Source organism: Desmodus rotundus, chromosome 3 (genome assembly GCF_022682495.2).
Source record: "Desmodus rotundus isolate HL8 chromosome 3, HLdesRot8A.1, whole genome shotgun sequence".
NCBI lineage: Eukaryota > Metazoa > Chordata > Mammalia > Chiroptera > Phyllostomidae > Desmodus > Desmodus rotundus.
This window is the reverse complement of record NC_071389.1, coordinates 170,316,547-170,331,008: the sequence shown is the minus strand read 5'-3', so window position 1 is coordinate 170,331,008 and position 14,462 is coordinate 170,316,547. Positions and strand designations below refer to the sequence as shown.

The window sequence follows — 14,462 nt, the reverse complement described above, 5'->3', positions numbered from 1 at the left end:
GTGAATGTATTTAATGCTACTGAATTGTACATGTAAAAATGGTTAAGATGGCAATGTTTATGATATATATTTTTACCACAATTTAACAAATTTTGAAAAATCTGTACATTATTATCAAGTGATTTCTGATATATGCTAAAATTCAGAGAAAATTATGATAATATAATGCCTTTTTAACCTAGGTTCTCTAGTTCATACATTTATATTTTATTAACTGTAACATAATTTTTTAAAAATCCAATATTTCTAAGAAATATTTTTATAGCATAGGAAAACTGCTATACCTGAAATTATAAAATATTCTTTTCATTCCTGGGGAAAAGGGTTACCTAAACCACATTAAAAATGCTGACATTTAAGAACTTACCTCAAATTTAAACCATTCCGAGTTCCACTGAGGGTTCAGAGACTTGAGATACACATCTGTTTTAAAGGTAGTATTACCAAATTTTACCTAAAAACAAACAAGAAATAATAAAATACAGATATCAAATATGTGAATACAAATACAATTTAATGTCAGCCAAGTAATGGGAGGATTAAACTTGGAGGGGAAAAAAGGTAACTATCCCCTAAGCCCTTTAAAAAGACGAATGAATGTTCCAGGTAATTTTATTTTTTAAAGATTTTATTTATTTTTAGATACAAGGGAAGGGAGGGAGAAGTAGAGGGAGAGAAACAGCAACATGTAGCTGCCTCTCACGTGCCCACTACTGGGGACCTAGCCCACAACCCAGGCATGTGCCCTGACTGGGAATTGAACCAGCAACCCTTTGCTTTACAGGCCGGTGCTCAATCCACTGAGCCACACCAGCCAGGGCTGTTCCAGATAATTTTATAGACTACACCTGGTACTAGGGACTACACACTGTTCTGCTTCACTAGTGCTAAAAGAAAACTAAAACATCAGTATGGACAAAGGAATCAGTATGTCCTTCACTAAATAGAAACCCAGATAAAAGAGAAAGTTTAAGGGTGGAGGACAAAAAAAAATAAAATCAGTAGGTGAAAGGCTAGCTTTCTCTTAGTATCTATCTCAGCAAGGGAATACAGAAAGACAGGCCATTATTACAAGAACTCAGTAATAAATATGTCCTTGTTGTATTTTCTAACTTCCCCATATTATTTTTAAATTTCTTCTCTATGTGCACACAGTGGTCAGCAATAAACTACGCTCATTAAGAGTTGTATGTTCTTATTTTTAGGGACAATGAAAGGGTTGGATGAAGAGACTATCTAATTTCATAGCAGTCTTCGTAAACATGAAGACAGAAAGACCCAAAATTAACAAGAAGGAAATAAAGGTGGTGGTGGAAAGCAGGCTAAATCCCTGGGACTTGCTTCCAGCCAAGAATGAGATTGTAAAACTCTAGGTGACTTGAGAAGTGGTCAGGAAGCCTAGGAGCAAAATAGCTAGGCAACTACTTCCTAGATTGCCTTACCTTCCCTAAATTTAGTCTTTCAACTCTTCCCTAATTCTGCCAATTGTCACCATGGTACCTTTCCTAACCTCAAAATTCACTAAAGGTTATGTCCACTTTATCACAGTACCTAGCACTGAGTTTTGCACACTGCAGACACTTAGGAAATGCTGGTTCGATCAGATAATCTATAAAATCTTCTTTTCTTTTTGACCTACAATCCTACTTTTGGTATTATAATACATATAGATATTAATGTTTAATCAGTCTAGGAAATTTTCTAAGAGCAAAATATCCAAAACTAATTTTTAACTTCTGCATATTTTTCTAGTTATTATATCATTCAATTGGAATTATCAGGAATGATTCCAACCATATGGTACCTAGACAGTGTAGCTAGAGGATAAAAAAAGTTTAAAAATTATATACAAATAGTAATTTCTCACATGATAAGCAATTTGATCAAATCAAAGAAAAATAAGAAACTGGGGAAAAGTATAAAATACATCACAAAAAGCTAATTTATCCAATTTTTAATGAGTTCCTACAAACCAATGAGATCAACAAACCAACAGAAAAATGGGCAAGAGACATGAACAGACAAATCAAAGAAATAGAAAAACAGATGTCTTAAATATGTCAAGAGATGATCAACCTCATTCACACTAAGAGAAATACAAACTAAACCAACATTTTTACTTACTAGGCTGGCAAAGATCAAAAAGTTTGAAAACAATGTTAGTGACGCTCACTCATACTCTGCTGGTGTGAGTGTAAATTAGAACAATCTCTACACTACAGTTTGACAATGTAACATCAAAATTTTAAATGCCTATATCCTTTAAATTCAGGTTTACAATGTATATAAGCAGCATTATAACAGCAAAAGATTGGAAACAACCTAGATGTCCATCAGTTTGGAACTGGTTAAATTAAATACGGTAACGCTGCACAATGCAATCCTACATAGAAAAATGAAGGAGTTCTCCAACCACTGGTGTGGAACAATGTCTAAGATATATCCTTTCTACTGCAGAACAGGGTATATTGCATAGTTTGCAAAGTTAAATATGACAAAATATTATAAGACATATAAAATATGCCTTTATATGCACAGATTGTTTCTGGAAGGATATACAAGAAATGCTATCAGTGACCACTACAAAAAACAGAACAGACAGCTTTGTTAAAGGAAAGACATTGAGAGGCTGATGCATTTTGTACCTTTTGGATTTTGAATCATGAACATATACTACCTATTTTTTAAAGTATTATTTTGTAGGGTACTATATTGCAGGGTTTTCTTTCTTTTTCTTTTCTTGGTCAACTGTCCATTCTAGGCACAGTAAAGGTACTGTGCCTAGATAGTCCCCACACTGCTTTAAACAAACAAAAACCAAGACTTCAAAAAAAGAAAAAGGCTAGAGTGTGTATTTTGCCAACATTGTGGTGATTCCCCTTCTTCTAAAGAAGAATCACAGTCCATTTGGTCTTATTTAATTCAAAAGAGATTTTATTACTCAGCAATTAAGTGAATGCCTAACAACTTTATTAAAGAACAGCAGAGACTTTAATGAGATTCCCCAGTAAAGTACAAGCATTCTCTTTCCCCGCTCATTAGCTAAATTACCTTGAGAAAGTTATTTAACCTGTTACTTAAAGCTGCTTCCTCCTCTGAAAAGGGTGGTTGCTGTGAGCATTACATGAGATCATGCATGAAGAGACCTAGCAAAATGTCTGATACATACATTTAATATGAAATTTAATATGAAATTACCCATTTAATATTAATTTATTTTCCTCTCCCTGTTCCCTCAAAGGCTCCTGGATAAACACAAAATGATAATGAAGTTTAGCAGAACAATTTGTAACATGCACCTTAATACTAATATATTTCCACTAATACTTCCCTTGTACAGAACCCCATGCCATTCATCCTTGAATTCCTACAAGAATAATCATCTTTAAATACTACTTGGTCTTCACCAGCCTCTTAGATGCCTCACGTCATATATTGCTGAAATTCCCCCAACCGACACAGCACCGGTTGATTAATCAAATAACTTGGTTAAATCAAATAATTGTTAAAAATAATGTAAACAGTAAACATTAAAATAAAATATAAATATTCATTCCTCTCTTTTTTAAAAAGTATTTGACTTATTTTTAGAGAGAGGGGAAGGGAGGGAGAAAAAGAGGGAGAGACACATCAATGTGAGAGAAACATCAATCAGTCACCTCTCGCATGCCCCTCCAACTGGGGACCTGGCCCCCAATCCAGGCACGTGCCCTGATGGGCACCAAATCTGTGACCTTCCAGTTCGCAGGCAGGTGCTCAATCCACTGAGCCACACCAGCCAGGGCTCATTCCTCTCTCTTTTAATGTAAGACTGAGTAAGGACCCATTTTTTAGAGTTATACATTTTTTTTGTTGTTGTATAAACGACATCCATAATGTATTGTCTGTAATTGCCAGTTTGAGTTCCTCTAAAATGTGGTGGTAGAACTTAAAATTGCTTGTAAAAAACCATAAACATAGAATCCTAGAGTTTTTACAGTCTTCATCTAGTTCAATTGTAATTTTTAGTGACTATATCCTTAAGTCTTTATGTAGCACTATAAGCTTATTGCACCAATTTGTATAAGGTTTAAATAAATTACAATAACAGAGTTGGCATAAACAACTGCCTCTTGCTAAAGTACATCAGCCAAATGATAGGGGCAGCAGGCACACAAGTACACTGGAGAATAATCTAACTGCGTAGGGTATTGAAGAATGTGCTTATAGGAGGAATGCAGATCTGACTGACGTGGCTCAGTGTGTTGGGCGTCATACAGCAAACCAAAAGGTCACTGGGTTTGATTCCCAGTCAGAGCACATGGCTGGGTTACGGGCCAGGTCCCCAGTTGGGGGGCGTGACGTGTAAGAGGTGACCAAATGTGTGAATCTCTCACACATCCATGTTTCTCTCCCTCCCTTCCCCTCTTTCCAAAAATAAAATCTTAAAAAAAAAAAAACAAAAAAAAAAAAACAAGGAACGCAGAGCATTGGGACTGTAAGGAGAGTCAGTCTACGGAAGCTGGTTCAGACAACTTCCACTGCACACCTTTTCCCGTTGCTTTCAGCCCTCTCAGTAGTCTGTATCCCTGCCTGCCTAGCTAAATTTTATTTCCCACTTCTATTTAACAAGAACCCTGCCTTCAATTACATATGCTCCATCTTGCCTTTGCTTTTACTAAGTTTGTCCTATTCATCTAAAAAATGCCCCTTTTTCCTTTCTGCCTGTGAAAGTTTTACCATTATTCAAACCCAGCAAAAGATTTCTCATCACCAGCCCAGGCTTCATTATGTCCCTCTCTGATGAGGTTAAAAGTACTTACAGTCTACCTCATACAATTTATCCCTTTATTAAATTATAATCCTTCATTATCCCCTTTTTCCTGCAGTAATCTTTCCTTTCTGCTGGATTATTCCTATTAGCACACAAATATGTTCCATTATCATCCAGCTGTTTTTTTTGAGTACTAAAAGCTTTGTACTCCGCCAAATACCACACTTTCTCCTCTCCCCCTCATAGCCATACTTCCTGAAACAGCTGCCCAGTCATATCACTCCTACCTCCTCCCCTTCCACGCACTTTAACCCTCTTTAACTCACTACAGTATGAGCTTCTGCATCACTCCTCTAGTCAGGACCACTAACAACGTCCGCCTCAGCCAATCCAGCGATGTCTTTGTCCTCTTGACCTCTCAGTGCCACTGAACAATTAAGAAAGTCCTACTTCTAGAAACTTCCTCTCTTGTCTTCTGAGACATTACTTTCCTGATTTATCGCCTGCCCACTGGCTGGCAATCTCAGTTTCCTTTCCCTAGTCTTCCCCTCTAATAAAATACTGAATGTCAAGTTTTTCAAGGGTCTGTCCCTTTTCTCTCTTCCCCCACCCCAAGTCAGAGACTTGCAAAGGGGACAGAACTTCTGAGGGAGCTTTAGACATTTCTAGGGTTGTTTAGGGGACAAATAGCAGTACTATTTAGTGAGGAAGGCCAGAGATGGTAGTACCCTGCAATGCAAGAAGTAGTCCCCAACAATGATGGCTTGCCTCATGCCATAACTTTCAAATGTCCCACCAGATAGTCACATGGGTGAAAAATCTATCTAGAACATAACTACCTCAGTTTTACAGATGAAAGCAGTGTGATGGGTTTTAACATACATAATTATCAAGAAATACAACCATCGTGTACATTAAGGGACAAAATCATATAGCCAGTGGCAATGAAGGCCTGAGATGCCCAAAATCCCGAATGCCTCACTGTCCACGGAGCAGTCATATATTCATGCAGTTTTACACACAGGTCAGGCACTCCCTTCTCCCGCATCCCTATTCTGTTTTTTCTCCACATGGGGCACTTCTCACCATCTAACATACTTTATCTTTCACTTAATTATCTTCTTTATGAACTCCCACTCCCACTGAAATGTAAGTTCTATGACTAAAAAAAAATTGCTGTATACCTGGTACGCTATATGATATCCAGTACACTGTGATTTATATAAAGGCTTAATAAATATTCATGGACTCATCTGATTACTTCATGTCTCCTACTGTGCTCATGAACGAGTACTTCCATATTGAAATACTTATTAAAAATAATTTTATTTCTTTGTCGTATTACAGTTAGAGCATTCTATTGGCTTTTTTTTAAATTGGAACATATATAGGTTATATTAGTTATTTAATATCATGCCAAGATAGTAAAGGATAGATTTCAAAATACCTGCTATATAAAGGGGACCCTAGATCTCTCACAAAGCTGAGAAGCCCTGGTTTATGTGAGCTCATTTCTTAGCTCATACCCCTCTTCTGAACACTATACTCACAAACCCAACTTTCTCCTTGATCATTCCAACAGAAGGTCCAAAGATATCTACAACCTAAATGCCCAAAGGGAAGGTGACTCTCCACCCACTCAATCGCTATCAACCCCATGGAGTCTCAGAAAATGACCCCAGGACTCCAGAAAGTGAGGTGTCATGTTTTAGCCTCCCTTTCCCTGGTCCCTACTCCAATCTGTCAACAAATCCTCTAGAGTCTATCTTCAAAGCATGTCTGGAATCCATCCACTTATCTTCCTTACCACCTCCCTTTGAACTGGGATAGAATCTCCTAACTAGTTGCCTACTTCAGCTCTTCCCCCTCTTCAGTCTGTTCTCCAGACAGCAACAAAAGTGCTCATCTGAATAGCTGATTCCCACTGAATTTACAACAGAATCCAATCTCCCGACCGGGGCCTCAGAGATCCTGCAAGATTGGCTCCTGGACTAAACAGCTTTATCTTACAGATAGAGACTCTCCTCTTCACTTACAAACATGCCAACCACACACATCTTTCACTTCCTAAAACAAAGCAGATCTCCTCAGGATCTTCCCTCTGCTGAGACTCTCCTCCCCGAGCCCTCTTGCTGCAAACTCCCCTCTACAAACACAGACAACCCCTGAGCAGTTCTCGTCTCCTTCCCATCCAGCCTAGCGGGTCTTTGCCTAATTCACACTTCCTCAGAGGCCTCCCCTGGTAACTCAACCTGAAGTAGATGTTCCCTCTTATTCTCTTCCCATTGTTTTCTTTAATGGCACTCACCACAACCTGTAATTATATATTTATTCACTTCTTTATCTTTTTAATGTCTGTCCCACCACAATATGAGGTTCATAAAAACAGGAACCAAGCCTATTTTGTTCACCAATGTATCTGCATCAGCTAGACCAGTGAGTAGTGTGGGGCCTGCAAAATAGGGGACACCCAATAACTATTTGAGGAAAGAAGGGATTAATGAGTCACCCTTGAATCCAACCCTTCCCTCACCAGCAAAAACCCTTTGTTACTAAAGCCTGACAAGAAATGTCCCTCAAATCTTCCTCTTTTAAACTATCCCCATTGACATACTATACATGCATCAACCACCTTAACTGCTGTCCTTGCCTCATCTCTCATCCGTCCCTCAGTCAAGTCACCCTACAAATAAACCACCTAATACAAACATGATCTTATTTCATCTTTGATTTAAAAGCTCCCTTGGCTAACCCCCTGCTTATAGAATAAAGGAAAATTTCTTCAGTATAAAAAATGAAGCTTGACTCCAACCTACCTTTCCAGCCTTATCACCCATGACTTCCACTACCCACATATACTCTTTTACTCCAGACACATCCCAAACTTTCTAAACGTACCATATATCCCACTCGGTGCCTTTGATGTTCCCTCTGCCTGGTAAAAATCCTGAGTGTCCCTCAAGACCCAGCTCAAATGTCACTGTTTTAGGAAGTCTCCCTAAACCTTCAGAAACAGAATTAGGTCTCCATATTCTACAACACTCATCGTCTTGCCTGGAGAAGCAGCATTAAGACAACAAACAATGAGGCTACTGAAGATTTACAAGGTTAAGTAATTTTAGGCAAATTATTTACTGTTCTTAGGCCTCAGTTACCGCAATTGTAATATGGGATACTAACAATACAATAATAGGACTGTTTTGTGTCTCTTTCTCTCTCTCTCTCTCCTTCCCTCTCTCTCCAAAATCAATAAATAAAAATTTAAAAAGTACTTAGCACAGACCTGGCAATAAAAGGACTCAATAGCCCTGGCCATGTGACTCAGTTGGTTGGAGGTCATCCAGTACACTGAAAGGTCACGGCTTCAATTTCCCATCAGGGAACATACCTGGGTTGCAGTTAGTCATCAACAAGTGTCCAAGAGGCAACTGATGGACTTCTCTCTTGCATCAATGTTTCTCTCCCTCTCTTTCTCCCTCCCTTCCCCTCTCTCTAAAAATCAACAAGCTTGTTCTCAGGTAAGGATAAGAAAAAAGACTCAATAAATGTTCTTGGCTACTAACCTACACTGTGGGCCAGTCTCTGAGCTACCTGCAAGCAAAGAGTATGCCTTGGAAATCTGTGTATCCCCATTACCTAACATCTGGCCCGAGAACATACTCAGTAACTGTTTCTCAAATGAAGGTGATGTTTTAAATTACCATGGTAGGTTTTGGGGGCAAAACTGTAGTTATTAGGTTAGAGAACCTTTACGGAACATCAAGAATATTTATATTAAGATAAAATCAAGGGCATATTATCATGCATCTATCAATTTTATGTATTAATAGGCCAGATGATTATTGGTATAATCCTCTGGCTCATCATGTCAATTTTTATTACAATTTTTATTTGGCTTCTTTCATAGACTTGGTTATGACTTTCAGAGGCCTAGGCGTACAATAATTTGCATGAGTTATAAACTAATTATTAACTTTAAAAGGCAATTTTGCAATTTAAATATACGCACTCTGTTGACTTCCTACCCTAAGGCACTACATTACCCTGAAACAGCTCATCAGACCTACCAGCCCAGACAAGAGCAGAAAGTGTTAACATTGTGTTTTAGAACTTAACTGAGATCAGAAAATACTATGGTAAAGAATGGACCTCCAACCCTTGTAGGTCTCCAAGTGTCCAAACGGATTATATCTACATTCTTTAACATCATCTCCATCACTCTGGCGTGAAAAGCCACCCTCCCCAAAAGAAGGGCGTGTGCATGGGTGCGTGTGTGTATTTCGGTGCCCCGCGGCCACGCCTTGGGAGCTCCTCACTGGCAGGTGGCCTGTAATGAGCCCTGACATCAGGGTCACCCCAGCATGCAGAGCAGTACCAGCCTCCCCGCGCGGCGCAGTGTGCCGCAGACGCCTGCGAGCAGCGCACCCGTCACATGGGCTGCAGTCTCGGCATTCAGCCCTCCAGGGAGGGCTGGACAAGCCAGGCACTCAGGACTGTCTGGAGGGGAATGGGCTGAAAGGGGCTGGGGCCAAGATGGGCAGGATCCTTCACAAGGCTTGGCATTCCCTGTGTTTTGAGCAGCAGGACCTTGCACCAACCTCCACGAAGGCATCAGTCAAGTCACTAGCTCGGTCCATCACTGGCAAATGGCGCCCGGCCACGATTTTCACCTTCAGCTTCCCAGGCATCGTCTCGGCTTGGGCCTCTCGTTAAGCTCCTGCAGAAACAAACGAGCGCGTCTGCGCCGAGCGCCCAGCCCGGCGGGGAGGGGCGCGCGGCGGTGGGAGCGCGCCGGGTAACTGACAGCGGAGGGAGCCCGGGGGCGTGCCGCGCCGCCGGCCGTCACTCACTCTCGGAGGAAGGGGGTTGTCCCGCGCGAGAGCTGCCGCCTCATTCCGGAGAGGCAGTGGGAGGAGGGGCCGTAGCGGATTCTTCAGTCCCGGCCCCACATAGTTAGCAATAGAAGCAAAAGCCTGTCAACCTCCCGTTGAGCCTCCGCTGCACATCCCAGTGTTTCTCCTCCCCCCAAAATGGCGGCTTTCGGGTGAGAGGGATCGATCATTCGGTGCTCGGCCCACTTCGCAGGGGAGAAATTAAATTCGCGCTGTAAGGATAAAGGGGGCGGGACGGGCTCGGAGGAAGCTAGAGGGCAGGGGAATGGGGTGAGCCCTGCATCATCCACCGAGCTGGGCTGTAGGTTAGAGCGGTGCTGCTTCCCAGGCGGAAAACCGGGTCTGTCCTGAGGCCCAGCGTTGGTGCCGCTCGGGGACTGGTCCGTGGGCCTCTGCCTTTTCAGCTGCAAGCGTCTCGTTTCGTAAGGTCTGTAACGGAAGACAGCTGGAGGAGCGATTCCAGTCTGCCTTTAACGACCCGTTAGTGGTTCCTAACGTCAACTTAGCTGGTTTCTACCCGGGAGGGCTGACGTTTTTATATGAAATAGAGTAGGAAATTTCGGGGAATGTCGGAGAGTTGACTAACATTTTTTAATTGAATCACATATATCTCTTCTGTGTACTGGGATACAGATGTTGCAATAGGTCTTGGGCCAAAATCAAAACAAAAAACCCCAAATAACTACAAAATACGCAGTAACTCTGAAATTGAAAGCCGCTGCTTGAAGGAGTTTACCCTGTCCTCGGAGATCGTCTCAGTGTGTTTATTGTCTACAAGCCTAAAGACAAGATCTAGTCCACATAGCTGGCGGGAGTTCAGGACCTTTAAATATGCTATAAGGCACAACCTATAGGCTCAGACCGTCAGAAAAAGTAGGGAAATTGTGGAACACGCACAGGACGTAAAACAAATCACACAAAAACAGCCTGAACAGTACATGCCATATTTCATATACAAAATCATTATTAACAATTCCAGTAGAAAGATTACACCACTGGTTTCACCAGGAATGGAAAATTCCTAAGTGAAGGTATCAGGATAATGATCTTAACTTCAAAAACAATCAGCAGGTTAAATCAAGTACTCCAGGCAGTGGTGACCCAGAGTTATCTTTTCAAGGAAAAACTTCTTTTGCAGAGGGAATACTGTTCACATATCTGAGAAGTTGAACTCTTCCCCCCCCCCGCCAAAAAAAAAGAAAACGAAAGAACTGAATAAGGCTTCCTCAAAATAAAACTCTAGAAGATAAATTGCCTAACCTCATGTAAATTTCCTTAGACCTGCAGTTTTTTGTGGACTTTAACTCTACCCTTAAAATGAATGCCCTTACCAAACTCTCAAGGCCAGCTACACTAAGTAATAGGTTAACTCTGGTGTATTTTGGTGGTAGAGTTGAAATAGCCTTTTTACTAAAATCAAAGAATTACTATTTTACCAGCTTATTTTTTAATACCAATATGTCTAAAGAAAAAAAATAAGAAAACTGAATTTAGTAACAATCTTAATGGCAAATAATGCATTATATTACAACATGTTTTAATGTAAAAAGTATCTGCAATTGAACAATTAGAGGTTAGCAATCTCAGCCTCCTAATTAGTAGGCTGTAAGTTACTTATACATACCTGTTGCCTTAGGTGTCATCAACAGGAGATTATAATTAAGATGCTTCCTGAAGACTTTTTTTTTTAGTTGAATTAAGCCTGACTTCAGTTTGTTTTCTAACTAGTTTATTTTAATTAATGCTGGGAACAGTGCTGATTGTTGTGACAAATCTTATAATCTGGTTCCTGATTTTTCTTTAGCTTTATACGTCGCCACTCTTTTTGCATTTTAGATCCTACATAATAACAAAAGTTAACATGTATTGATTATTTGCCATATACCAGCTACTGAGTTAAGTGCTTCACAGCTTTTAAGCCTCCCTAAGATCCTAAGAGACAGGACTTACCAGCCTTCCTTTTATAGACAAGGAATTTGAGGCTTTACAAAGGTATGATGATAACCCAAAGTTATGGAGCTGGTAATGTTGGAGGCAGGATTTATATCTAAACATTGTGATGCTAAGAACCCATGATCTGTAAAGGCTGCATGTAGTTTTCCTATAAGCCAGGCTTTTCTCCCCATCCGAGATGTCTTTCTCATAGTCATCCTAGCAAACAAGAATTTGTAACTCAGTTTAAAAGTTACTTTAATGTCTTCCTGATATCCTTTCTAATAAGCATACTCTCCACCGTTACGCTATCACTAAATCTAACACATCTGTTATTGCACTGCCCTTGTACATGATTATTGATCTGTTTCTCTCTGCCTTATTAAACTTTGAGCACCTTCAGGGGAGGGACTGTTGTCTACTCATCTCTCAATTCTTAGTTCCCTGCCCTGTACTCTTCATGTGATCAAAAAAAAAAAATGCTTGTGGAATTAAATATGAGTAACAATGAACACGTATATGTTTACTACTTTGCTTTCTCTTTTCTGACATCCTAAAATGTTCCTTTTAATATATCTCTTCACCTCTTCCAGGTTAAATTTCTCAAGATTGTCTATATTTGGTGCCCTCTCCTCCCCTCACCGGCACTCCCTGAATTTGTTTAGCTTCAGATACCGCCACTCTACCAAAACTACTTTCATTAAGGCCATCAATAACCTTTGATTGTTAAATCCAAGGATTCCACTGGTTTTTGTTTTCCATGACTCTCAGTAGCACGTGACACTGTTGATTGTGCTCTCCTTGAAACATGCTTCCTCTTGGTACTCAGACACTGTGCTTCTCTTGCCTGGTCTGCTATGTACATCTTTCTTCTAACCTTGTTCACTGTCCTCAACAAATACGTGTTATTCTCAGGGTTCCATTCTTGGCCCTTTTCTCTTCTAACTGTCCTCTCTCCCTTGGTTATCTCATTCATACCCATAAATGCAATTTCTGTCTGCTTAGCCAAAGATTCTGACATTTTTATCTTGAGCTCACAACTTTCTTCTGGGATCTGGACCCCAAATATATGCAACTGTCTAGTTCCTATTTCTACTTGGAGTATTGAAAGTGACCTTAAAATCAACATATCCAAAATTGAACTTTACCTCTCCCGTAACTGCAATAATAGCAATTACAACAAGAACATGCTCCCCATCTCAAACAGTAGCAACAGCAGCCACATGGTCAAGTGCTCAAGCCAGAAACTTAGTAGTTTGAGTTTGAGGCTGTATACAAATGACAACTTAAACTTAGTTAAGTTACTTTTGCTTCAGTTTACTTCTAAAGCAGCAAATCATATGGTAAAAATAAGGTAAATAGGCAACTGGGGAGGTTCATTTTCTTATTGGTTCCTTTGTACCTCATAAAAGTGTGTCTGATGTACAGTGGGCATAATGGCCAGATTGAGTAAAACGTTCTCCAATTATCTTCAGTTAAAAGATAATTGAAGTGGCACACACCGCTTTGTACCAGTGCCCATTATTGCATTCACTGAGCCATGCCACCCAGGTGTAATGGGCAGGTTCCAGGCCGTGGCTTTCTTATTGTGCCAGCACCGAGCCAGGCTTCCCTTTGGAGCCTGTACTGCAAATGCAAAGCCTGGAGGTTTTCCACTTAAGTCTACTTAAGGCCTTTGTGGAAAATTCTAGCCACACTTGACAATTATCTTTGACTCTTCCTGTTGCTTATCCTTGACACCCAATTAATTACTAAGACTTGTTTATAGCGCAAAAAGATTTCTCACATTCATCTACTTTCCACCATTCTTTATCACCTGGAAGACTGGTATCCCCACTTCCACTCTTGCTTTCCTCAAATCCATTCACTATAAAGCAGCCCGAGTGATCTTTTGAAATAACAAATATGTTTGTATCACTGTTTGGGGGGAATTTTTTTGCCAAAGATCAGGAGACCCTCCCTTACTATCAGACACTTTTCTTTATAAGAAAATAAAAAATATTCAGAAATTCAAGAGAGAGACATAGTAAGAAGTGGGTTTGCAATTTTATTTTATTTTTGCCTTGTTGGATTTAAAGTCAAACTGTGATGTCTCCACCTTGTGTTACACTATCACCTAGCGTTAGATTGTTTCATTTCAATTGAATTGTTCAAATGAATTGTTGCATTTCAGCATCTACAAACTGAAGTAGGTCCCAATTCACCTCAGTTTATGGGACCCAAGTTATATGCCTGACCCTTAAAAATTTTACCCCAGCATTGTATTTCTTTTATGCATACCATTTTTCCTCTGCCAATTAAGTGGCACTAATCGAGTTTTTATGATCCTATAATCTTCACAGAGACACTAATTGTAACATTAATTGGATTGATTACATTAATATATAATTTCCCAAACCCTTTGTTGATTTTAAATCTTTTCCTGTTGTCAGAGGGGTAGTCCAATAAGTATATAGGATACCTTGGAAAGCAAAGCTAGATGTAAGCTAACCTCACTACAGATGTGCACTATTTAAAGGAGGAACACTGACAAGTAGGACAGTTACTAATAGTTGGAATTGATGCAAGAACAAAAGTGAGCTGAGTCTATGGCTAGGGCCCCTGTACAACTTACAGTGATACAATACCTGCAGTCTGCTCCAGGTCGCTGCAGAAAGGGTTTCCAAACTGCTTTTGGTTGTGGTGCTAATCACAGGAGGGAGTAGTTTATTTAGCACATTACAGGCACCATACACTCAGGCAGCTACCGCAAATCAGATCAAGTTGTAAGAGTTCAGAACAAGTCACCCCTATATGTGCTTCTGTGGTATGTGGATTATTTTGAGCTAAAGGCAACTGAGGCCCTGCAAGCTCAAGAGAAACTTTTGCCCAGCTTAATTACCTAG

The 14,462-nt window shown here is 40.1% G+C and overlaps 2 protein-coding genes across 14 annotated transcripts in view; one reads left to right on the top strand and one right to left on the bottom strand.

Moving 5' to 3' along the window:
* The window catches only part of C2CD5 (C2 calcium dependent domain containing 5), an 87,860-nt gene extending 78,077 nt beyond the window's left edge, over positions 1 to 9,783 (bottom strand). For 9 of the 13 annotated variants that reach the window (XM_045184165.3, XM_024575570.4, XM_045184168.3 and 6 more), the window contains exons 1-3: positions 9,604 to 9,783; positions 9,352 to 9,470; positions 368 to 454 (exon numbers count right to left, since the gene is read on the bottom strand). In XM_045184165.3, the coding sequence (XP_045040100.2) occupies positions 368 to 454; positions 9,352 to 9,441 (177 nt within the window). In that variant the 5' untranslated portion in view covers positions 9,442 to 9,470; positions 9,604 to 9,783. The other 4 variants (XM_045184170.3, XM_045184169.3, XM_024575571.4 and 1 more) reach the window with 2 other exon arrangements.
* Positions 9,784 to 9,923: 140 nt separating this feature from the next.
* ETNK1 (ethanolamine kinase 1) overlaps positions 9,924 to 14,462 on the top strand; it is a 103,629-nt gene continuing 99,090 nt past the window's right edge. The window contains exon 1 of the mRNA XM_024575895.3: positions 9,924 to 10,072. The gene's annotated coding sequence lies outside the window, so the exon portion shown is untranslated. The remainder of the gene's footprint in view (positions 10,073 to 14,462) is intronic.